The 25584-nt window shown below is 36.4% G+C and overlaps 1 protein-coding gene across 2 annotated transcripts in view; it reads left to right on the top strand.

Annotated features, from left to right (window-relative positions):
• The window catches only part of SGCD (sarcoglycan delta), a 559487-nt gene extending 554773 nt beyond the window's left edge, over positions 1 to 4714 (top strand). For both annotated transcript variants that reach the window (XM_049647926.1, XM_049647925.1), the window contains exons 7-8: positions 681 to 804; positions 2149 to 4714. In XM_049647926.1, coding sequence (XP_049503883.1) covers positions 681 to 804; positions 2149 to 2322 — 298 coding nt within the window. In that variant the 3' untranslated portion in view covers positions 2323 to 4714. The remainder of the gene's footprint in view (positions 1 to 680; positions 805 to 2148) is intronic.
• Positions 4715 to 25584: the final 20870 nt, after the last annotated feature.

Below are 25584 nucleotides of genomic sequence, written 5' to 3'. Positions count from 1 at the left end.
ATTTGAGTAAGGCCGGAGATTTCTTTATGATTCCATGGTATAAAAACAACAGCAGCAGCGGTAATAGGAACAGTTAATACATACACTGCATTTCCAATGTGCCAAGCACCATTTGAGGCACTTTATAGATGAGAAAACTAAGGAGAAATCGAGAAATTTTGGAAAAGAAAGAAGTGAGGAGAGAAGTCTTGTGAAAGTCACCTACTACTGGCAGCCCCGGGGCTTGAGTCAGGCATGTCTAACTGGTAGGTCTCTTGCTTTAACCTCTGATGCTGCTTCTTTCGACAAAGTAGAAGGAGTATCTACCAATTTTAGAAAGCTCAGTTTAGACCTGAGATAGCCTTACTCTAAAAATAAATAAAAGTTATGTGAGAACTTGGTTAACTACACCAATAAAGCAATAATTAGCTGGGTGTGAGATAAAATGAAGCCAGGATCCTAGAACACCTTCTTTATAATCTTCATTATATGCAATGAAGACCATGCCCAGGTAGGTTACATCCTCTGTCATAAACCTGACCAGGTTTGTAAAACAAAGCTAGAAGAATTTCCAGCACGAATACAGAAATGCTGTTTTGTTTCAATGCTCTGAGCAGCAACTCCCTCTCAAATTTACCAAAAACAAAACAAAACAAAACAACGAAATGGGATTTTTAGTGTTAGTCTTGTGTGTATTTCAGGTTGGAGTCCCCGACCCGGTCTCTGGTGATGGAGGCCCCAAAAGGAGTTGAAATAAATGCAGAAGCCGGCAACATGGAAGCCACCTGCAGAACAGAGCTGAGGCTGGAGTCCAAAGATGGAGAGGTAGGGGTGAGAAGGACACAAATTCAGAGAGATCCAGCTCCAAACAAGCCAACCTTTCCCACACCTTTCCCAGACTCCCATGGCACTGAAGTTGATCCCACTTTCAAACAAGAGGAGCCAATCAGGTTTTGTTTCGGGAACAAATATGTTGAACAGCACAGTTATAAGCTTAACCCACAACACAGAAGAGTTATGTCTCATTGTTTGTAAGCGCTGAAGTAATAGCATGTACTACAAGTAGAGAATTATACACACGGCTATAAAAATGAATGCTATTTCTAAATTCTCTCTCTCGTCACCCGAAAGTAAGATTTAGGTAGCTGGCATGATTAAGCTGTATATCATGTACATCTAACTCAAGCTGAGCTTAATTTACTCACAGTTACTTTCAAAGTTTACATTGTATGGTTCTACTTTGAGAATGGAGAGTGTGATCCAACAGCTATCCCAAATCAGAACAAGGCAAACCTCAAATAGGGTAAGACTAGGCAAGAAGACGTTGGAGGACTGAAGATATGAATTCTTCTACCCAACATAATCCAACTTTGGTGAATAGAATAGCTACTTGGGTTTGTGTAGACAAGGTAAGGCAAATCCCCAAGAAAATAAGATTGAACTGCAAACTTTTAAAAATGTCTCCATCACATGCATAGGTGAACTTTTCCACTTGAGTTTTTAAATAGATGGAAAAAATGTGTATTTTTTTTAAATCAAAACTGTATTCCACTTTTCATATCTACTTAGAGATTTCCCATCCCCACCTGCTTCTGTGTACCTAATCCACCTCTTTATGGGTTTGGCATTTGCTATATTTGTTTTAAAAGAGCTAGTTAGATAAAGTATTCAGTTATCAAAATGGTCTCTTCAAACAGCCACAAACCCCAAATCATACACGTGTAGAAATAGTGGCTATATCACATATGCAGATTATAGCTCTCAGAATCCAGACTCTGGAGGAATTGATTATAATCTTAACAGTCATTCAAGACCAGAAAGCACTGCATATTCTTGCAGTCTTCCCATGCACACAGACAGAGCTGGGGTGTGAAGGCCCATCCATAGTAAATTATCAACCTTGCATTTCCAAATTCATTTCACTCTAGGACTCTCTTCATATTCTACATGATATACTTTTTGTAAAATGCTAATATAGACCAGTGAGACATTGTCTTGGTAGAATATATGCTTCCCTGAGGATAGAGACTTTATCTGTCACGTTCGTCTCTGAATTCCCAGGGCCTAGAATACTCAACACAGCAGTTGAACTTCATCTACTGTTTCTGAATGTCAAGAGAATAAAGGGCAGCTTCTAACTCCTCTTTCCTTCCTGTTCACTTTCTTTAGATTAAGTTAGATGCTGCGAAAATCAAACTACCTAGGCTGCCTCACGGATCCTACACGCCTACAGGAACGAGGCAGAAGGTCTTCGAGATCTGCGTCTGCGCCAATGGGAGATTATTCCTGTCCCAGGCAGGAACTGGTTCCACTTGTCAGATAAACACAAGTGTCTGCCTTTGAGAGACCATCCATAGTGGACCTTGTTGGCAGCATAAAGGCCATTTTTGGCTTTAGACACTGGCTGCCAGCTATTTTTACTAGAACACAGAAAGCCTATCAAAGACCTTGTGTGTGTGTGTGGGTGTGGGTGTGGACGTGGGTGTATGCGTATGCGTGTGGGTGGCTATAAATATATATAAATATATATAAATAAATATATATATCCTCTGTATAAAATGAGGTTTCAGTACAAAAGGAACCATGGGTGACCCTGTGATATCCACCATCATTTCCATTTCAACCCTACCACCTACATGATAAAATCAAAACACTAATTCAGGCCCAATATTCCCCAGACCCTTCAAAACCACACAGTGTATCAGACTCTTACCGAATAGTCACCTACATGTTTAAGCAGCCACGCATCTTCCCCTTTAGTGTCATTACAAGGCAGTGATGGCGGGAATCTCTAAGTCACACTCAAGCACTGAGACCCTTGTATTGCAGTAGATACTTCGTTTCCGTTTTTAGCTTTCATAAGGCTCGCCAACTTCCCCTTCTTCAAGTTAGGGATGGGGCAGTGCCATAGAAGTTGGCTGTGGGAACTCAAAATGGTGTTCTCCCTTCACAGCCAAATGTACTGGGGCCTTTGTAGTTGGATGAATGTGGAGGATGAATTTTAGCAAAGTTTGAACTGCCCACCCAACTCCTGCTATGTTCCTTCAAAATTACATATTATCCCACAGTCAAAATAGGAGTTGTAAATCAGCACAAAATAGGATAACAGCTGCTCCTCAGTCGGCTGGAAGCTACTCAGTGGCCTGACAGGAAAAGAATAAATGGGTGATATGTCTCTGTTTAAAAGAAAAAAAAATGGCTCAAAGTCTGTTTCATCCTCACTTGTGACTTTATCCAGTGGACTCCAGCCTCAAAATCCTTAAGAGAGGAACCCCCACCCCAAGAGAAACCATTTGGGAATGGAAACCTAATTAAGAGGAGCCTAGAAAACCTAATTAATTTTTATATATTTCCTGGGATTGGTAGGTAATTGGGAGACTTGCCTTTTTATTTCTAAAGACACGCACAAACTCTAGCTTCAATATCCTTATATATATTTTTGTTGGGATATTTATATTCCTACATCCACCATTATATTTTCTCCAAGAATACTGACCCAGCAATCACTGATCTAAAATACCTGCCCCCAGAAATGGTCACTGGAAATTAATATAAACTGAGTCAAGTGTCTCTCTCAGACTCACCATGTCCCCAACGGCCCAACAAAACCACTCCCCCATACGTGGAGGCATCTCCCTAGTTCCCGCCATCAGCTACCTCTCATCCCTCCACCTTCATCGTCATGCTCCAGGGTCACCCTGGCCAGCTCTTGTGCTGGGACAGGGGATTACACCATCTCTGTTCAAAGAGGGAGAAATGTGCCTATGCCTTAAGTCAATGCACTCAGCAAGGAGAAGCACATCCTATTTATCTTGTTGTTACCTGTAGTTTATTTTGGGCGATTGGAGGGGGAATGGTTTAGTCATGAGTGGGCATCTTAAAAACTGGTAGACAAACCAGGTGGCTGACAGACATGGACTCTCACGAGCCCGTATGGAGTTGTAACTGGCTTAGACAGTCCTGGATGCCATTTGGCAAGCAGCGGCCCCACAATCCTAAATGAGGTCATATTGGTAGGCCTGGATGGCATTTGTGGTTTTTTTTTCTTCAACAAGGTTTTAATTTTTCTTCACAAGCAGGGGAAGTTTTGGAAACAAATGTGAGGTTTGATATTTTTGAGATGACACTCAAGCATCAGGCTGAGGTTTGTATACAAAGGATGTACAAAGCAAGCTGTGTGTTGCTTTAGGAGTGGGGCAGGGGGTGGGGAGGGGTGGTTTCCTAGCTTGACCAGCAGCCCTGCTGGCTTCCAGACCCCATACCCCCTCCAGTCACTCCTTCTCGGTATCCCATGTAGAGGAATTGAGTTGTTCACGGGCAAGACTACTTAGTTTGCAACACTAAGAGTCTAAAAAGGAAAACCCTAAAAACATGTTAAGTTGCTCTCCATCGGTATTCTTTCCTGTAGGATCATACTGACAGAATCTGCATGTACTATATACAGGGTTTTGCCAAATAGAAGAAGCCCCCCTTGGCCCCAAGGAGCATCCCCTGCCCCGTCATTCAGATAAACAGTAGTAGCTGTGAGGCCCTCCATGGCTAATTACCTTAAGACTAAGTGTTTTTAAGCAGAGAGACCATCTTTGTATTTTACCATCTCAAGTACACTATCTATGGATGACAAGAAAACAGAAGGTTCCCTGAACCTCTTTCCTCTGAGTTTGTTCTAATCGTTATATGAAAGTCTAAGATGAGCCCCTTGGTAATTTTATGCCAATAAAAAAAAAAAAAAGAGTAATGGGATCCCACTTGCAGAATTTAATCCTAAAGGTAATCAGATCACAAATAGGATAAAAATAATAATAGCGAACCAAGAATAGAAATGAAGCACCTGTGGGGGACAGACATGATAAAAAATTCTGGTTTTCATTTGTGCTAAGTGACCACAGTATACCAGATAATAAGCAGAAAACTTAGCATAGATTAAATCATGTATTTCAGTTCTGACTGCAGAATTCGGTAAAATGCATTTTAAGTTCTTAAGTGTATATATATTTTTTCTCCCAACTTCCTCCAACTAGAAAATTTGTCCATGGTCATGAGAAAAAGTTTTAATTCTGGAAAAAAAAATCTTTTACATTAAAATCTGATAAACTTTAATTTTAGAAATTGAGATTCTTTCTCATCTTTATATATAGTATCTTCTAGACAATCACGTCTTTGAGGATATTAAGGAGCAGGGGGTATAACAAAGAGTTCAAATGAATCGTCAATATTCTAGAAGTTCTAGTATGCTAATATTCTTCAGAAGATTTTTAAAAATTAAAGTGATCTCCAAACGTTTAGCCCTCATTTATATTTGTTATCTGTTCAATAAGTCATAAAAGTTCAGTGGTAACCTACTAACATATGACAAAGGTTGTCAAAAGCCCTTATGGTGGCATCTCTGTAGGTGGAAACTCGGTGTGAGGCTTTTTAATTGTTCTTTTTCCCAAGGGATAGATCTTATAAACTTGAATTGGCTTTAACTTCCTTTAGGTCAGTTTCCTTTGGATGGTTTTCATTGTACATCCATCAACCATAGACCAAAGACTGCTTAAAGTTTAACTCTAGAGCAGGTGTCAGCAAATTGTGGTCCCTAGACCAAACCTGGGTCATCACCAGTCTTTGTAGATAAAGTTTTATTGTAACACAGACACATTTATTCATTTCCTTGATGTCTGTGGCTGATTTCATTCTGTGACAGCAGGGCCAAGTAACTGTGTCAGAGACTTCATGGCCTGCAAAGCATAAAATACAACTTGGATCTTTACAGAAAAAGTTTGCCGACCCCTGATGTAGAGGTCATTTGTGCCATGTGTTAGACCTGGAAGGAAAACAAATTCCAAGGAAGCATGGAGTAACCCTACATTTCCCTGGATGCTTGGAAATATAAATACTTGCCTACAGAAAAAAAAGATTAGCCCTACGCTATGAATAAAAGTGATCCACTTGTCTTAGAAATCCAAGTTCACAGGATTCTTGAGAAAAGGGAAGATGGAATCAGAGGAAGCCTTAGTGCAAAAGGAAAGCTGTGATTCTCCAAGAGTTGTCTTAGAACCCTTAATGGAGAAGTGCTTTCTCTGGTCAGCATTGTGTAAGACAAGAAGAGAAGCAAAGGTCCTATAATTAAATTTAGAATCTTTCTCCTGAAGAGACTGTTCTGCAGTTTCATAGGTTCCAGCTCACCATCACCTGTTCCAGAAAAACGCACATTCCATGGTCCTCCAGAGAACACTTTTGACCTAACATATCTTGTTGACGTCCATCACCTCAGTTATTTATACCTCCAGTGTGCTTGCCATTCCTATGTCCCCACCAGGCCTGAATGGTTGGTGGGACCAATAAATAATGTTGAAAGAATAATAAGAAATTTTGGAGGCAGCATCTGAAAATATGCGGGAAGAAAAAAATACAGTAAAAGTCTTTTATGAAGGTGTTTTGAGGGGGAAACCAGATCAATACCAGTTTGATTTTGTTTCCAAGGAGTTGGGTCTGTGTTCTTTGGTGTAGCAGGAGTGCAAAAAAAGACCTATTTTGAATTCTATCGTGTCTACCTCTGTGTAGTAAGGCAAGTTCCTACCAGAGATTTCTCCCTTCAGTCAATAGCCTATTGCTAAGTCCATACTTATATTCAATATTGTTAAAATAGCATCAATAACGAATGACTCTTTGTAAGCATGAATGTTCATGTCAGAAAGATTTTTTTAAGGAAATCGACCACCATTTATCAGACCCTAATCAATGTCACAGAAAGAGCCCTTTTGCATTTTATCTGGATTCAACCAAAAGGGGATTAAATTGGCAACACTGCCCTCCACAGAAGCAGCTCCATGAGAATATCTTGCTTTTGTTTATTTTAGGCAAAAGGTAGCATGATGTTTGGACCAAAGAGACAAACAGATCCATATAAGCACCTGATCCTTATTTTTTAAGGCTCTGTGAAAGGTGAGCACCTCATTTAAGTAAGTTACAAACAAGACTATTTGCTCTCTTTCCCCAGCACTAGGAAATCTTAGGCATAAAAAGGATAACGAAGCAGTTTCTGGAATGATACATTTGCATGGTGCTCCAGTAGCAGGTGGGGGAAAAAGTTATAATAAAAGAAACAACCTTAGAAAACAGGCTTTTTATCTCAAAGATAAAAATGTATCTCTTCTGGTCTTTTATCACTTTCTCCTCAGGGGAAGGTTCCCCCCCTTCCAACATATTTCCAGTGAAATAGTCAAAACTACTGCATTGGGATGTCAGATGCATCTCTTTCTTTGTGGCAATCTGAATTTAAAATTGTACGGTTGCCTCTGAATTTCTCATTCACAAAGCTAAACCCACTGATAGGAGATAAAGCAGTCTGAAGCCTGCTGCTTCCACTAGCACACCACACACATTAGCACTTTCTAACGCAATGGGATTTCTATGGTTCTGAAAAGCTTTCTTCATAATGGAGTCCTTGACATTTCTCAAGGCAGGTCTGAATGGCAAAGGAAAAATAATTATTTGTGGGAGGTCCTTGTTTTGAGTATTGTTAGAGCACAAGTGTGGAAAAAAATAACGTTTGGGGTGACTCATGCTCACAGAAGTTATTTGCTTTGGTTTTACCCCCCCCCACACACACACACACACACTTACTGTTGCAGATACTGATAGAGTACAAAATTAGCATCTTCCTGGGAGAAAAGACAGCAGTTCAAGAATGTGAGGCCCCTTGATGCAATAGGCAGTGTGATGTCATCAACAGTGTTGATGATGTCATCAGATCCATTACTGAACAGTCTCAGAAGGTCAACAGCAATGCTAACTGCTACTCCTCACTGTCAGCCCAGCAAGTGTGAATATCAGTTCCATGTCCATGAATTTTGCAGTTAGAATAGAACAAAGGAAAACTTGCTGTAAGCAAGAAGTATTTTTAGAATCTAAAGCCACCTGTCATAATAGGAAGCCAAAGTAGTCCAAGATGCCTCATTAGGCATGTAGACATCCTCAGTAGTGAATGAGGGGATTTTGCTTCATTGCTGAGCCCTAGCTGAGGCCAGATAAATACAACAAACATGAAGAAGGAAACATCTGTTTTACCTAAAATCTACTCTGCCCCTGCTAGACTTGCCTAGTGGTCTCTCGTCTGCCATTGTCTTCACAGCCTACTTCTCCATTTGGGTTATTTGGGGACAGTCAGAGTTAGCTCAGATTACATCATGTGAGAAATTCCCAGCTGACAAGTTTGGTTACATAGGAACAGTATAGCAAAGGAGTGTCCTAAGGCAGGAAAACGACAATTGTTAACAAGGAAGATGTTGGTGATGATATTGAATTTGGGGGTTATAGATTCTTTTGAGAATCTGAGCAAAGTTCTCAACCTTCTCTCCAAAAAGTATCACACCCTCAAAATTTAACATAAAATGGAAGTGAATTTTATGGATCTGAAGACTTCTCTAAGATATGTCAAATGTTGGATTCTATTCTCCAGTTAAAATAATTTTCATTGACTGATGTTCATTAAGCACTATATGTTAGGCACAATGCTGAGTGTTTTATATGCACTCACTTATTTCATCCTCAAAACAATCCTTTGAGTTAAGTTCTATTGTAGTTCCAATTTACAGATGTGGAAACTGAGGCTTAAAGAGATTAGGAAACTTGCCCAAAGCCACTCGTTAGAAAATGGCAGAGCTAGAATGTGGGTCTAACTCCAACCCACTATGCTATGAAGTCACCAATATGTCAAACTATTTTTCAAGGTGTTGAGAAGTGTCTCCTACCAGCTGTTAGACTAGACCTTCTTGGGTGGATGAGGCTATAAAACTTTTATCTCTATAGTCTCTCATCCATGACAGCATCCAGTACTAAAGTAGAGATACCTTCAGTGAAAATACAAGTGATCTGTCTGAACAATAGAATCTGGAACCAAAAAAAGCTTTTTTTTTTTTTTTTTGCTCTGTTTGATTCTTGTTAAGTCAGACTTCTTATCCTTACAAATTGAAAGATGCCTGGGGTGTCAGCATTACAGTTAAGAGAAAATTGTAATACTTAGTGATTTATAGGCATAGGCTAAGCAAGTCAGCATTTCTGCACACATACATTTCCTTCTCCTATTCCTCACTTCAAAAGACAAAGATCTTATTTTAGATGAGGTCTTGATTATCATACTTCCTGACCTTTACCTGTGGCAAAACTTAAGGAAAGAATCAAATAGAAGGGAGCTCAATCTCTGCCATTGTAGCAAGAACTCAGCATTATGCATTCAATACCCAAGGTGGCCACTTACGCTCTAATAATGGCTGGAGACCCACATGCCATACCTTGTCAACCATTACTAATGGGCCATACCCCTCCCTGTGAGCAGAATTCTTCTTGACAAAGCACTCAGACCATCACAAACATTGATCTGAGTTGGAAATGGGACCTATTTGCCAATTCTTGTCTGAACAGTGGCTCTCTTTAACCTTGAACCTATACATTTTAACTGGTGTCCTAGATTCAGCAATGAGATTGGTGGCATTCTAACTACTGAAGGAGAAGATGAGTACATCTGAAGTCCCTTACAACTTGGTGGCTTTGGAGCACTTTCATCTTTTGAGCAAAGGGATGAAGGTTTGATATGTAAGAGTTAAAAGACCTAAAATCATTTTGAAGAATTAACTTAGCCAGGGACCCTGAATGGGTTATAAACCAGTATGCCCATATTAAGGTCCTATGATCAATCTGCCCCCACCCAGAGCTGAGAGAACACAGCAACAAAGAGACTGGGGTTCATCCTGCTTTTCTTGCTTTCTCAACAGCACATATCTGATCTATTGGGTGTTTGTAGACAGAACTTCCCACTGCTGCCAACAGACACAGACCCAGTACGAGCCAGAGTCCTATAATCACCTCTGGCTCAACCTTACCCCATAAAACCTTAATAAAGGGACGAGTTCAAAAATGTCAAAAGCCCTGTTTCAGGGTAAGTCATTCAGTAATTTTCTTTTACTGATCAGTGTGTCCCAATGGCAAATCAGAAATGGGTACCCTTAATGAGTCTCATGGAACTAACATCACCAGAGCCAAAAATTAGGTTCCCTGATAAGGAGGGGTGGGGGGGGGAGGTTTAAGCAGCAAAGGGAAGAGTTGGCACACCTGAATTTTGGATAGACACAAAATTGGCTTATTTTGTATGCAGTGTTTTGGTGAGGGGTGGGGTTGGAGTTTTCTATGTATTAACCACCTACCTCCTCAGTAAATTTTCTCCCTTTGAGGCCATGAAGGAAAAACACACCTCTTAAGGAGGTCATATTTTAAAGGGAAAAGTTAGAGACCATCCGTCATTGTTCTGGCTAGATATGCCCCTGGAGAAGCCAGGTTCTGGTGCTTTTCACAGAAAAGAGGACAAAGAAGTCCCACTTGCTTGGAGACTTTGAAAAAGGAACCCCATTCCCATAAAGCAATTGAGTTCAGCCTTTGGGTTATTTTGGGCTTTGTTTTGTTTTTCTCTGGGTTTGGGTTTGATGTAAGAGGAAGAGCCTTTTAGTTTAGTTTTGTTTTGTTTTGTTTTAAATAACATCGATCCTTGCACACTCTATGCAAAAATTTTGTAAGCATTGCAATAATGCTATGAACTACAAGGAACTATTTTAACTTTATTACACTTTCTGTATAAAAAAAATTTGTATTTAATATTATTTCAACTGCAGTCTTGTAAAATATATTAATAAAATAATGATTGGTAAGAAGGAAAGCACCCTTGTCCACTTCTTTAGGGACTTCCTCTTTCACAGTTGATAAGTCAGTCACTCCTATTGACTCTACCTCAGAAATAAATTTTCAGATGAACTTCTCTTCCGCATTTCTTTGATCAGTGGCCTGACATGTTGATTAAGCCACTTTTGGCTCTCAGAAGAGATTCACACAGGCTGCCTCATAAAAGAGAGCTTATTTTTACAGTAATACATGGCCTGGAATTGGGAAGTCCCCAGGATTTGAAGCAGGTCAGGAAAACAGCTTCGACCGCTCCCCTGATGTCCTGCATAGGCTCCTTTTGCTACGTTATACTACACCCCCTTCTGAATCCAATGTGACTGGTCAATTTTAGGTAAAACCTTTTAATCAGACTACCTTAGCATTCCTGGTCTGCCTATGAATAAGCCACATTTGAGCCAGGGGCCCATTCTTGACCTAATCACCTTTCATTGTCTTCCAAAGAATACCCTAGCATCACTGCCCTAGATGGGGCCGTGAGTGAAACAATTTATGATAGAAGGCATCTCATCAGAACCACTCCAATCTACCCACCAAGTCAATCCTCTATGTTGAGCATCTCCTGTCTCCTGACCTTCCACAATGCTAAGTTTTCACACATACTACCATCCGCCTAGAATGCCCTTCCATCTAGTACCACCCAACCCCAGGACATCATCCTTCAGGATCCTATTCCCATATCATCTTGTCTCAGTGGCCTTCATTATTCTTCCTCAAATCCCCTATGAATTTGTTCTGATTTCTCCTATAATTCTACATTGTACTGTGCTTTATTTATTTACCTTCCAACCTGGAGCCGTAGAATGCTTATATTCATTTTTAAACTTTATAAAAGAGTAATGACATTTAAATTGATCCTCATAATATGTTTTAAGGTAGATAAGTCATTTTCTCATCTAGGAAATCTAAGATAAATTTTACATAACCAATACATGACAGAACTGGTGTCCATTCCCAACTATATGTTTCATGATAGGCTACATCTCAACAAATTTAGCTCCTGATTACAAATGACACCAAAGCAGTATTATTGAATTCTCAAGGTAAAAGGCTAAGATAAAAATTTGATTCCCATGCAGGGTATAGTTTGTCTGGGGGTATTGGGAGGTGGGAATATACCACACACAAAAAAATCTAAATCAAAGAGAGTTAAATCAGAGAAATCACCATTCAAGAGACCTGATGCATTGATGGACAAAAATGAAGTGTCTCTAAAATGATAAAGAAACACTAATAGAGGGAAAGACACTAATGAGTCAAATTAATTGACATCAATGTTGATACAAAATTGGAAAGCAGAAAAAATAACCAGGAAACTAAAAAGAATTCTATTCCTTTACTTCTTTGAAAGGAAACATTTTTAAGTGGGAAATAAGTATAAATCAGCAACTTTTACATTTCCTCTGATCATGACTCCTTAAAAAAAGATGTAAGATTCTGTAACCCACTTAATAACCCAGCCTTGCTTTGTCAGAGTTAAAAGACCCAAAGATGGGGAACAGGCATCACGGTGCAGAGACATACATTGTGAACAACAGGTTTGAATTGGCTTCTCCAATTAAGTCCAATGATGGGTTCATTTTGGTTCATGAATGCCAAATTTTAATTACTCTCAGTAATACCAAACACTTAAAATTTATGATTAATTTACAGGCCCCAAGGAAGGCTCTCATGACCTATTAATGGACAGACAGCATATAAGCCTTTGGAACTCCCTAGCACAAGAATTAAACATGAATATAAAATGCTTGTGAAATATTTCAAGATAACTCTTAATAGAATTTAAAGTGGGCATACAAAATATGACAGAATCTTCCAAATTATAATATATTTTAACAGGAAGTAAGAATTTTCAAGTGGCAAAATTTAGGAAATAGATACTAAATCAAAAGTAGAAGCTACAACACTAAATCATCTGTTTTAACTTATTATGAGACTTAAGTCAAAAGTTGCACTTAAAACAGGCTGGGCAAACATTAACCCATACAACTTGAATAAAAGTAAAATTTTTTAAAGTAGACTTTATGATAAAAAATATTAGGAGACATTCAGATGAACAATGTATGATGATGAAATTAGTCTTACTGATATATATGATTAAACCATTATACTGATCAGACAAGTAATAAAAACAAAAACCTACAACTTTGGAATATAAGAAGAAAATTGACAAATATGATTGTAGTAGGAAATTTTTTCCACTCTTTATCTTCTAAATTGCAACTTGGCAAAGCACAAAACAAATAAATAAATAATAAACATGCACACACACCCTTAAACGTGGCACCAAAGAAACAACTTCTCTTTGACAGTCTATGATCATACAGAAGAAATAAATATCTCAAAATGAAAAAAGTTAAAACAACCTTTGTTTTTACGCTAAGTTCTCTGAAAGTAGAAATAGATGATATATTTTATATTAACAGAAAATCCTAGGAATTTCCTAATTGAAAAAAACTTCCCTAACTAATCTATGATTTGGGAAAAGAACCCAGCCTATCTACAGCTTAATAATTAAAAACAGTACAAATTATTAAATTTGGCCAAAGAAGACTTCTGAAATAAAAGCATTTAAACATATCAATTGAGAAATGAATAAATAAAGCACTGAAGTTTCCAAAACAACCAACAAAACAACAAAATCAACAATAAATATAAGGGGGCATAAATAATTCTGCATCCTACCTCTTTAAAAAGTCAAAAACAAAAATCTAAAATAGACAAACCTGCTCAGAAATTTTGAAAAACATAAAAATAAGTTTGAGACACACATGTAAAATTTTAAATATGTTCTAGCATGTTTTACAACATGATTTTTTCCTTATGAAAAAAACAGAAAAACTCTATAAAGTGTACAATTTATAAAAAATTAACCTAAATTAACAAGGTAAAAGTTAGTGCTGGTTTCTTAAGTGCAAGTAAAATAGTTTTGTGTAGGAAATGCCATCCAAGATATAACTTTTCCAGTATCAGCACATTATTGCTTATATTTTATTTATAATATACATGCAAACATATATTCATAAATTATGTATACAGAAAAAAAATACTGTGAGATCTGTTGTAACCTATACAAAAAAATATTAAAAACTTTAAGAGAGATAAATCAGATAAATCTAAAAGGAAGAGATCAACGCTTAGCTGAACAGACTAACACTGGTAAAGATTTTGTCTTCTTTCAAGTTAACTTACACATTTAACAAAATTCCATCAAAATCCCAACAGAAATTTTCTGGGAAGTAAACAAAATAAATCTAAAGTTTATTGAGCAAAATAAAATAGAAAAAAAAGTTAAGGAATATTCTCCACAAAAAAAAGGCACTAAAATGATGGACTATTTCAAAACACAAAATAGCAATAATGAAAATAGTGATATTTCAAAAATAGATACACAGATCAATTGCATTTAGTATTATTTCTCTATTAGGCAAACATCCTTCTCTTTTCTTTAGGTGGTCATTCAGCTCAAAAACGGGCAATCTTGACAATGAAACAAACAGCTGCAGATATTAAATACGCAATGAGGGTGTGTGTCTGGCGCCAGGGAAGCAGATAGTTGGAATATTACTACAAACCAAAGAAAAATATATTGAGTATTTGACTGCTATTAGGAAAGCTGATCAGCAAATTTATGGGTGATGATAGAGAGAGGGAGCTTTAGACTTACACTTTAAATGACCTCCACGGAACCAGGGTTAAATGTATTTGCTCATCTAGCATCTATTAAATGTTTATTCTCTTCTAAATAAATAACACACTCTCCTTTGCCTTTGAATATCCCAGAGTCCAGTGGGGTGGACAGAGATCTAAAAAGGCCAATTACAACATAGTATGAAGAGCTATGAAAAAGATAAGAAAAAAATTAACAGGAAATTGCCTACCCAGGATCTGAGGAAGAATAACAAGAAATTGCAAAGAGGAGAGAATAGCAAATTGAAGCATATGCAATTTTGTAGTTCCTGCTTCCCCATCCCACCCCCAAACACAAGAGAAAATTTAAAAAAAAAAGAATAATAGAATAGCAAAAAACAGGAGAAATGGTTAAAAATGTTATGCTTTTAGGAGTTCAATAAGAAAATCATCAAGAAAGCACTAAATAAATGAACAAAAGAGATAATAAGCACATTATTCACACAAGAAAAAAATATATACTTTTCATTCTAAAAACACTGGAATATGTAACAGAGAATTAATAACCACTTTTCAAGGAGAACAAAAGAATGCCTACTATATTAAATATTTACTTTGACTTTAAAATACAATCTGATTTCAGAAATGTTAAAAAGTCCAACCTAGATCCTACTAAATAAAGTGTGGTTAAATCTATCAAATAAATGTTGTTAAACATGCTCATACCCTTGCAAAGAAAATGGAATTAAATCAATGAGATTTTTTAACATACCAAATGGGTTAAATAGTGACTATTTAAGGGCCCTGTAATTAGGTTGTATTTTATACTCTATGTTTAACCCTCTAAGGTAGATATTATCTCCATTTTACAGAAATAATGTTCAAACAAATTAAGGAACTTGCCTAGGGCAATTCTACTAGCAAATGTCAATGCTGAGTTTTAACTTCAACTAAAATTCTTTCCATTTTATGAAGTTGCCTACCTTTGCTAAGAAAAATAGTTGAGACAAATGCATATCTGCACACTGGAGAAGTGGACATTAGTGTAGACTTTCAGGAAGTAATGGGTTATAAAAATGTTCATACCCTTTGGCCTAGTAATCCCATTTTCAAAATTCATCCAAATTCAAAATTCAACAGTATTTAAATAGAAAAAAAGTTGTTGGCAATAGTGATAGCATTATAGTCGAATTTAATGATGGGAAAAATTAGCAACACTACCTAACCAGATGAAAGGGAAGGTTAATTAGATCATGGTTATTTTAACTTTATGAAATATCATGCTGCCTTTAAAAAGAGTTGTAAGGATTTTGTTTCATATGGAAAAATAATGTTAAATATATAAAAATTATGTATACACATAAAGCAAGACTTCTAGAAAAACTGAAAAATGAAGAAAGCTGTTTTATTTGGATGGTGGTATTATAGGTATATTTTTCTTATTATCATTCTTGTGTTTATAATATTTGTATAATAAACTTTTTCAAAAAAGACTAATATCTGCTCTTTTTCTATTAAACAGAATTAACAACATATCTTTGATCCTATAAATAGTCTACAGGAAGAAAAATGTATAGATCCAAAATTATTTATAGCAATGTATATTTACAAAAAAAAATATGGAATTTGTCTTTTCTCCAATAATAGAGGCAATAGGTAAATAAATTATGGCACATCAAATCAATGGAATATTTTATATATTAATTTTGGAAACTATAGAATATCACTTGTTTCAAATAATTTAAAAAGGCCTAGTGTTGCAATGAAAGTTAATTGCCACTATATGAAAAAAATATTTATTTATTTATTTATTTATTTATTTATTTATTTATTTATTTATTTTAAGAATGACAAAGAACCACTGATAATTTTAAGTTATGATGTATGATGTTCAGGTAATATGAATATGGCTGTTCATATCTGTTTTCCTAAACTGTTAAGTATAGTCAACTTTATAACCATTAATTTTACAAAATGGATGAACAAAAATCATTTTTAAGCTTAGCCAAAAAAATTATTTAATTTTCAATTTTCAGTCCATTTATTCAAGTCTGCCAATGGGTCAAATTTGAAAAGACCTCTGAACACAGAATACCTAGGGATTTAAGGTGGCCTCTCCTTCCATTCCACAGAAGAATAAGATCTTTGAAAATGTTCTTCGGGTCCCTGTGATGGTTACAAAGCTCTACTACAGATTTGACATCAAAGAACAGGCCACACATCTAAGCTTTATTTGGACACCAAGGTTGTACGAATGTGGCTCCCCTACTGGATTTCAAGCAAAGACTAGGTGAGGAAGGGCCCAACCCTTCCCACTTTTAAGAGACATAAAAAGAAACCAAAGAAAACTTTTACCACAACTTGAGATGGATAGCTACCTTAAGTTGTGACTGTATAATTGATGCTCTCTGCTCTTGAAGATTGTTTCTGATCACTGCTACCTTCATTCACTCTCATCCTTCCCACGCACATAATTCCTTCCTACCTCAACAGTCCAGATTTGTTCTGTCAAGTTAGAAGACCTTATATTCTCTAATTTCAAATAGTTTCATACAGATTTGATATATCTACAAGCCATCCTTCCCATGATTTCTAGGCATCATAACCCACCTCCCTTAGCTTTCATGATACTGCAGTTTATGATTTCTCCTCCAACATCTGACTGTTCCTCTCCTTTCTGTAAAGACTCCATAATAGATAATCCTCCAAGGTCCCCAGAACCCAATAATTAACCCCGACTCTAGTACCATGGATAGTTACCACAAAGATGTTTCTTTATTCTTTAAAAGCTCAAACTCTGAGATATCCTGTAATCTGGTCCAACTAATTTATCTCCCTCATCTTTACCCCCCTGGCCAAATGGATATTCTCCAACCAAATATGTTTCTTAATAGAAAAGGCACTTAACAGACTGATGGGTGCAGACATTGAGGAGGGATGTTGATTTTGGTGTCAATTAGATGTGTATTTAAGCATCTAAAACCAGATTCCCTTATAAAGAATACCAGTAAATTCTGATCTCAACAAACTGGGTTCCTGATACCTTCAACTCTCCCCACTCAAGTTTTTTTCTTTAGTCTTCATTAGCATCGCATGTGTATCTTACTCTCTTCCTTGAAGAAACATTTTTTTTTCCTTGAGCCTCTTTTCCCCCCTAGATTTTGCCATATTTTGCTTACCAACAAATCTTCCTTATAACAAAAGTGTTCTCTCAACTCTGCACACCTCAAGAAAATTCACCACTCACATTCTTGAAAACAGTCTATACTCTTTTCTTCAGTTTGCACACTTACAAATATCCTCCAATCTAAATTTTGCTCATTCCTCTAATATGATGCTGCTCTCTAAAAAGGTTGCCATTGACTTCCTAGTGGTCAAATCAGGACATTTTCCAGTAGTTATTTCTCCATTTTGAAACTATCCAGTCGTTAATCCATGCTATAGAAGACCATGATGGTTGGCCTACTCAGCATCCACTGACCCATCCTATTCTTTCCAGATCCCCATCTGACTCAGGTACCCAGACTGCCCCATGACATCCACCAGACTCAGGGAAACATGAACTATTACCAATGAATGTTAGATAAATTAAACCAAAGCACTCAGAATTCCTTTCTTTTTCCATTTTGATGAAAATTTGGTAATTTCACAGCATCCTAGACAGATATCTGACATAAAAATTTTGCATTACTGGTTTCATTCCTCTGGCAGTTCTATCATGATTCTGATAGTTACAAAACTATTTTCACAGAGAAACAGAAAGGGGCCCACTCTCCAACTCTTACTGCCATGATGGTGAGTTTATATCACCAGCCTCTATTCATATTTTCTCTTTGTCTGCTAAGTCTTTCTTTAGGTCTTATGTCTCTTGCCCCAACTCTTGAACATCAATCTCTCTGTCTTCATAATAAGTGCAGTTGGCACAAGGGCAGTGACCTTCCTTTTATGCTTCCTTTTCTTTCTGCGACTGCCAAGCAGGATCGCCACATGGATTGCCAAATAATCCCTTAAAATTATTCCACTTAGGGGTGCCTGGGTGGCTCAGTTGCTTAAGTGTCTATCTTCAGGTCAGGTCAAGATATCATGGTTCATGAGCTCAAGCCCGACATTGGGCTCTGTGCAGACAGCTCAGAGCCTGGACCCTGCTTCGGATTCTGTGTCTCCCTCTCTCTCTGCCCCTCCCCCACTTTTCTTCCTCTCTCTCTCAAAAATAAACATTATTTTTTTTAATTATCCCACTAAATTATCACAGTAACCCTATAAAATAAGACACATATCATCTTGCAAATAGAGAAACTGAGTTCCACAAAGACTTGACTATCCAAATTTACATATGTAAAAGTAACAGAGGTCAATCTAGAATCTAGTCAGTACATCTATATTTGCTGAGCACCAGCATTCAGCAGGGGCTCCAACCCTACTTTCAGAATCTGTTGATATAGCATGGATGAAAGAAAATCAACTTCATTTTCTTTCCAGCCACAAGTTGGGTAAGCATGTTACGCCTTAAGCCTCAGCTCTTTCCTCTATAAAATAAAGGTGTCAGATGAATAATCTCCACTAACCTTCACATCTGGTGATGTCACACAGTGCTCTGTAAACTATCATCAGAGTGACCAGCTCTGAATCATGGACAAAACTAATCCACTTGTTCATTGGCCAAGTATTTAATGAATACATGCTGAGTGCTGTACATGTTTTTAGGTATTTGGAGATCATAAGAAACAACAAGGCAGACATGCCTCCTCTGTCATGGAGTTTCCAATCTAGTAGGAAGGGACAATACAGAAATATAATAACAATCAAGATAATTTCCAGACACTGAAAAGTACAGTTAATTGAATTATTAACCCCTTCCCTGAGGACATGACATCCGAGGTGAGATTTAATGGAAAGTCAGGCACATAAAGGAAAAATATTCAGCAGAGGAAACAAAGTTCTTAGAAAAGTGTGGCACATCATTAGTTTCATTACTTAGGAAGACTGAACACTTAGTGCTTTGTTCTTCTTCATTTTCTTCTGTGATTAGACATATGGAATGTAATTATTGCCTTTCACCTGCCAGGAGGGTGTGAATATTAATCTGTCCTCAGGAGTACATTTTTTTAGGTGCTAAGAATGGCTTCTTTAATCAACTATCAAGGACTATAATGAAAGAACTGAAGGATACAGGGAGTGCCTTCGAGACTGACAAGAAAGGAGAGTATAGGGATCCTATAAGGTTAATGAGAAAGGGACAGAAGTCAGAGGCCACTTGTAGTCACAGACATTACATCCTACACCATGCCAAGAAAGGGCTAAAATTTTAGAAGCCAAGATATGGCATATCATGAATTACCAAATGAGGTTGGATCCCAGGGAAAAGAATCCCGAACTTAGGAGAGATTCCTGTGCTTCAAAATCCAGTCAAGGTGATGTAATAAGCTTACATGTTAAGGCCCACACTTTATTTTTTTTTTTAAGTTTATTAATTTTTTTTTAATTTTTTTTAACGTTTATTTATTTTTGAGACAGAGAGAGACAGAGCATGAATGGGGGAGGGTCAGAGAGAGAGGGAGACACAGAATCTGAAACAGGCTTCAGGCTCTGAGCGGTCAGCACAGAGCCCGACGCGGGGCTCGAACTCACGGACCTTGAGATCATGACCTGAGCCGAAGTCGGCCGCTCAACCGACTGAGCCACCCAGGCACCCCTAAGTTTATTAATTTTGAGGGAGAGAGAGAGAGAGAGAGAGGGAGAGAGAGCATGAGCAAGGGGAGGGGCAGAGAGAGAGACTGGAGAGAGAATCCTAAGGAGGATCTGCGTTGTCAGTGCAGAGCCCGATGTGGGGTTCAGTCTCAGGAACTGGGAGATCATGACCTGAGCCGAAATCAGCAGCCAGATGCTTAACCAAATAAGCCAAGCAGGTGCCCCTACACTTTGATTTAAACACCTATCAAAATTAAATATAAATAAATATATGAAAAGTTATAAAATGATCTCTAAAAGAAGACAAATAGTGTAAAGCAGAAACTAATGAAAATGCAAAGCATATAAAATTAACACTTTAGGATTGCTGAGGCCCAGGACCAGAGAGACAGAGGTTGCCTGAGGGCCATGCGCTCACTGCTTAAAACTTAGGACAGGAAAGGTAAAGGAGAGGAGAAAAGCCTGCAGTTGACTGCTATCTGCATAATAGGTAATGAGAAACTTCCTTTCTACAGCTTAAAAAGATTAGATACTGCCTCATTACCAGTACCTAGAAGTATCCAGAATTTCCTTGATGTTGCTCTGGGTGACGTAGCAAGTAATATAAAACCTAGTTCTGGACTAAAAACCTTTATAGGTCCTAGAGAAGCTAAGATTAAAAGAAAAAAAATTCATTTCAGTCAGAGAAAATCACTAAAACAAAAATCTCAAGCTGAGGGGGGAAAAATCTCTAAAACATATGACAGAAACTAATAGGAAGATAGGCAAACAATAAATCAACAACTTACAAAATTCAATTCAGATGAATTAATATTATCGAATAGTCTGAAAAAGACTTCAAAATAAGTAATGATAAGATCCTCAAAATAAAAATATCTTTAAAATGAAAGAAGACATATGAAGCAAAAAGAAAAGTTATCTGTATATATGAAAGTATCAGGTGTAACTTTCGTAAATAAAAAGTAGTCATGAAGTAAAGTCAATGGAGCAGATAAACTCCAGAATGGACACAGTCAAAAACAGAGTCAGTAAATTTGACAAAAGTATTAAAGAATTCAGCTAGAGTGCATGAAAAAGGAGTAATCATTCTTAGAGAATTAAGAAGAGACAGACGGATTAGATACATTAGAGGTACCCATATATGTCTGATTGGAGTGGCAGAAGGATAGAAAAGGATGTTAGAGAAGGAATATTCAAAAATATACACACTAAATATTTTCTAGAATAAAAGATAAGCAAGAATTCTCAATTTCAACATGCAGAGTACTGAGCAGGATAAAAAAAAATCATATGTAGACATATTTAAATAAAACTGCAGAAATTGTGTATGAAGAGAAAAAAACCCTATCTGATAAACATAAAAAAGGTTACAATGCACAAAGAGATAACAATAAACACCATCAGCTTATATCACATAGAGTGCTGGCTGAACACAATTATCAAGATAAAATTGTTTACAGAGCTAAACTGCCATTAGAGATAAAGCAGAAAAAACATTAACACAAAATTTTACATACATAATGACTAAGAAGATGGGAAACCCTCTAGAAGACCTCTGGGAAAACTACCAAATGATGATCTCATAGAAGAAAGGTTACCCTAGGAGGAGGAAGGCAGGCAAAAAGGTAGGAAATAAAGAAGAGAGAATAAATTTCCCAGTTACAAACTGACTAAAGGTTTAAAACAAGTATTCCTCTGAGCAGGATATAAAAGTAACCAGCAAGCACTTGAAAGATGTTCAATAGCGTTAGTCATTAGGGAAATGTAACTCAAAAGCAAGAGATACCATTTTACACCCAATAAAATGGTTATAATAGATAAGACAATAGCAAGTGTTGGTGAGGATATGGAGAAATTAGAACCCTCATAGCATTGTTGCTGGGATGGCACTTTGGAAAATACTTTGGCAGTTCTCTCAAAATATTAAACAGAGTTACCATTTAACCTAGCCATTTTACTTGGAAGTGAATACCCAAGAGAAATAAAAACATATGCCTACACAAAAATTGTTACACCAGTTTTCATAGCAACATTATTCTAACAGACAAAAAAGTAGAATCAAACCAATTGTCCATCAACTGGTCAATGGGTAAAATTAATGTGGTATCAACAATATTCATACTATAATAGAATATTATTTGTTTGGTAATGAAAAAGGAATGTTTTACTGATACACGCTACAACATGGATGAACCTTGAAAAAAATTCTGTGAAATGAAAAAAGCCAGACACAAAAGGTCACATATCACATGATGCCATTTATATGAAATGTACAGAATAAGCAACTCTATAGAAACATAAAGCAGATTAGTGATTGACAGGGGCTAGGGATGGGGAGAATGGAGAGTGACTGCTAATGGATATGGAGTTTCTCCTTGGGGTGATGAAAATGTTCTGGAATCAGATGGTGGTGATGGTGGCACAACCCTGTGAATATACCAAACTACCAAATTGTACACTTCAAAAAACAATTTTTTTGGTATGCGAATTATCTCTAAATAAAGCTGTTATTTTTAAAGTTTGGGTGCATGGATACAGCTATAACAGTGTTTATGTGAAAATTTGTAACCTTAAGTTCATACTTTAGAAAAGAAAAAAGTCCGAAATCTAAATACCTAAACATCTGCCACAAGAAGCTAGAACAACAAATCAAAGCTAAGAAATAAAAACAGAAATCAATGAAATAGAATACAAATATGCATAGAAAAAATACCTGGACAATTGCTCTTATGAAAAGATTAATATGAAAAGAGTAATAAATTGATAATAATTTATAAAATTAAGGGAATAAAGAGGGAAAACACAAATTAACAATATTTAAAGTCAAGTGAGGTTATTACTACAGAATCTACAAATATAAAAATGTTAACAAGAGGATATTATGAATGACTTTATACTAATAAATTGACTATCTGGATGAAATGGAAAATTCCTCAAAAAGCAGTTTACCAAAGCTGACCAAAGGAAATATAAATTCTGAATAATTTAATACTGCTTAAAGAAATTGAATCCATTATTGTAAACTTCCCACCAAGAACACTCAAGGCCCACAGGTTTTCATCACTGAATTCTTTTAAACATATAAGGAAGAAATAATTCTAAACTTTTGCAAAACTTTCTAGAAAATAGTAAAGAGAGGAAGCTATCCTTTTTGTGATGCCAGCACAACTTTGTTTCCAAAATATAACTTTCATTTCTCATGATCATAAATGCAAAATTCTTAGCAAAGTATCTGTAATCCTATGACACCAAAAGCACAAGTAACAAAAGAAAATAGATAAATTGAACTTCATCACAATAAAAACTAGTTATGCAAAGGACATTATCAAGAAAGGAATAAGACAACTCCCAAAATGGGTGAAAATATTTCTAAATCATATATCAATAAGAATCTAGTATCCAGAATATATTTAAAAACACAGTTCAAAAACAACAAATCACCAACCCAATTTAAAAAAGGATAAACATTTGAATAGACATTTCTCCAAAGAAAATAATCAAATGGCCAAGAAGCACATGAAAAGATGCTCAACATCATAGTCATTAGGGATATGCAAATAAAAACCATAAAGAGGTATCACCTCATACCCACTAGAATGGCTATGACCAAAGAAATAGAAAGCACATGTGTTGGTAAGGATGTGGAGGAATTCTTACCCTGTTACATTGCTCATGGGAATATAAAATGGTGCCACCACTGTGGAAAATGATTTGGTGGTTCCCCCAACCCTTTAAATATATAATTACCATATGACTATGTAATTCTACCCCTAGATATATATCCACCAGAATTAAAGGCAGTTGCTCAAATAAAACCTGTACACAAACAATTCACAGCAGCACTATTCACAATAGCCAAAAGATGGAAATAACCCAAGGGTCTTTCAACTGATGAATGGAGAAACAAAATTGGGTATATGCATGTATATATGCATGTGGCCATAAAAAGTACTTACACATGCTACAATGTGAATGAATCTTGCTCAGTGAAAGAAGCCAGATACAAAGGACCACTTACTCTATGATTCCATTTATAGGAAATGTCCAGATAGACAAATCCATAGAGATGGAGGGTAGATTAATGATTGCCAGGGCCTAGAGACAAGGGGGAATAGGAAGTGGTTGCTTAATGGGTACAGGATTTCCTTTTGTAGTGATAACAATGCTCTGGGACTAGACAGTGGTGATAATTGCACAACATTGTGAGTGTTATTAAACACTGCTGAATTTTACATCTTGAAATTGTTAAGATGGTGAATGACATTACATAAATTGCACCACAGTAAACAAAATGCAAATCGAATCTAGTGATACATAAAAAAGCATATATATCCAGCATCAAATAGAGTTTATTCCAGGTATGAAAAGATGTTTTAACATTTAAAAAGATATCACTGTAACTCATCACAGTAACTGAAAGAGAGAGAACATACATTTGATCATCTGATAGATTCAGAAAAGTAATTTATAGTTAATTTTAAAATGCTACAGTCCTTTGCAATAAAGTTAATGAGAATACAGCAAACTTCCTGGACACATGATTTCAAAATAAAGTGAATAGTGTCCTACACATTAGCAACAGACAATTAGAAAAGATAATAGGATGAACTATCCCATTTAACCTAATAATAAAATTTGTCAAGTACTTAAATATAAATCTAACCAAAAATGCATAAATTCTACCTAAAGGAAATTACCAAATGTTATTGTAGAACAGAAGAATCTTGAATACATGGAGAGATATCCCATGCCTTTACATGGGCAGATTCAATATCATAAAAATGTCGATTTTCCCCAAAGTAATCTATTATTTCTTAATACAATTTTGATAAAAGTCCTGGAGCTCTCATGGAACTTGACAAACTGATACTAAAATTTATAGAAGATTAATGGGCCAAAAATATCTGAAACAATTTTGAAGAATAATAAGGTAGAAGTCTACCTACCAGATAGCAGGAGTCACTATAAAGCTGCAGTGATTAAAATAGTGCTAGATGGAATCAGAGATAGAAAAATACACCAGTGGAAGAGAATTTTCTGTTTTTCCCAGAAGCAAATGCACAAGTATATGGAAAACTGGGTGTATGACAGAAGTGGCATTTCAAAGTGGTAGGAAAAAGTGTCTAGTATTCAATAAATGATAATGGGAACATTGTTTCCTATATTAAAGTATTAAATAAAGTTAAATTTATGCCTCAGAAAATTTATGAAATATACTTTCAAGAGATGAAGATCTAAATGGAAGCATCAAACCTTAAAATGCTTAGCAGAAACTATAGGAATATGTTTTCTTTTACACAGAATAAAAAGGATTTCTTATGTTAACAATAAGAAAAAAACTCACAAGTTGATTCATTTAAAAATTAAAACTTCTATACAACAAATAATTCCATAAATAAACTAAAAAGACAAGCCACAAACTGAAACAAAAAAGATATTAAAAAGTCTTTACCCGGCAAAGAATTTATGAAGGTCCTGTAAGTTAAAAAGTGCATGACAGGGGCACCTGGGTGGCTCAGTCAGTTAAGTGGCCAACTTCGGCTCAGGTCATGATCTCACTGGTTGGTGAGTTTGAGC

This window comes from Panthera uncia (genome assembly GCF_023721935.1).
Source record: "Panthera uncia isolate 11264 chromosome A1 unlocalized genomic scaffold, Puncia_PCG_1.0 HiC_scaffold_17, whole genome shotgun sequence".
NCBI classification, from domain to species: Eukaryota; Metazoa; Chordata; class Mammalia; order Carnivora; family Felidae; genus Panthera; species Panthera uncia.
This window is presented reverse-complemented; position numbering and strand designations above follow the sequence as displayed.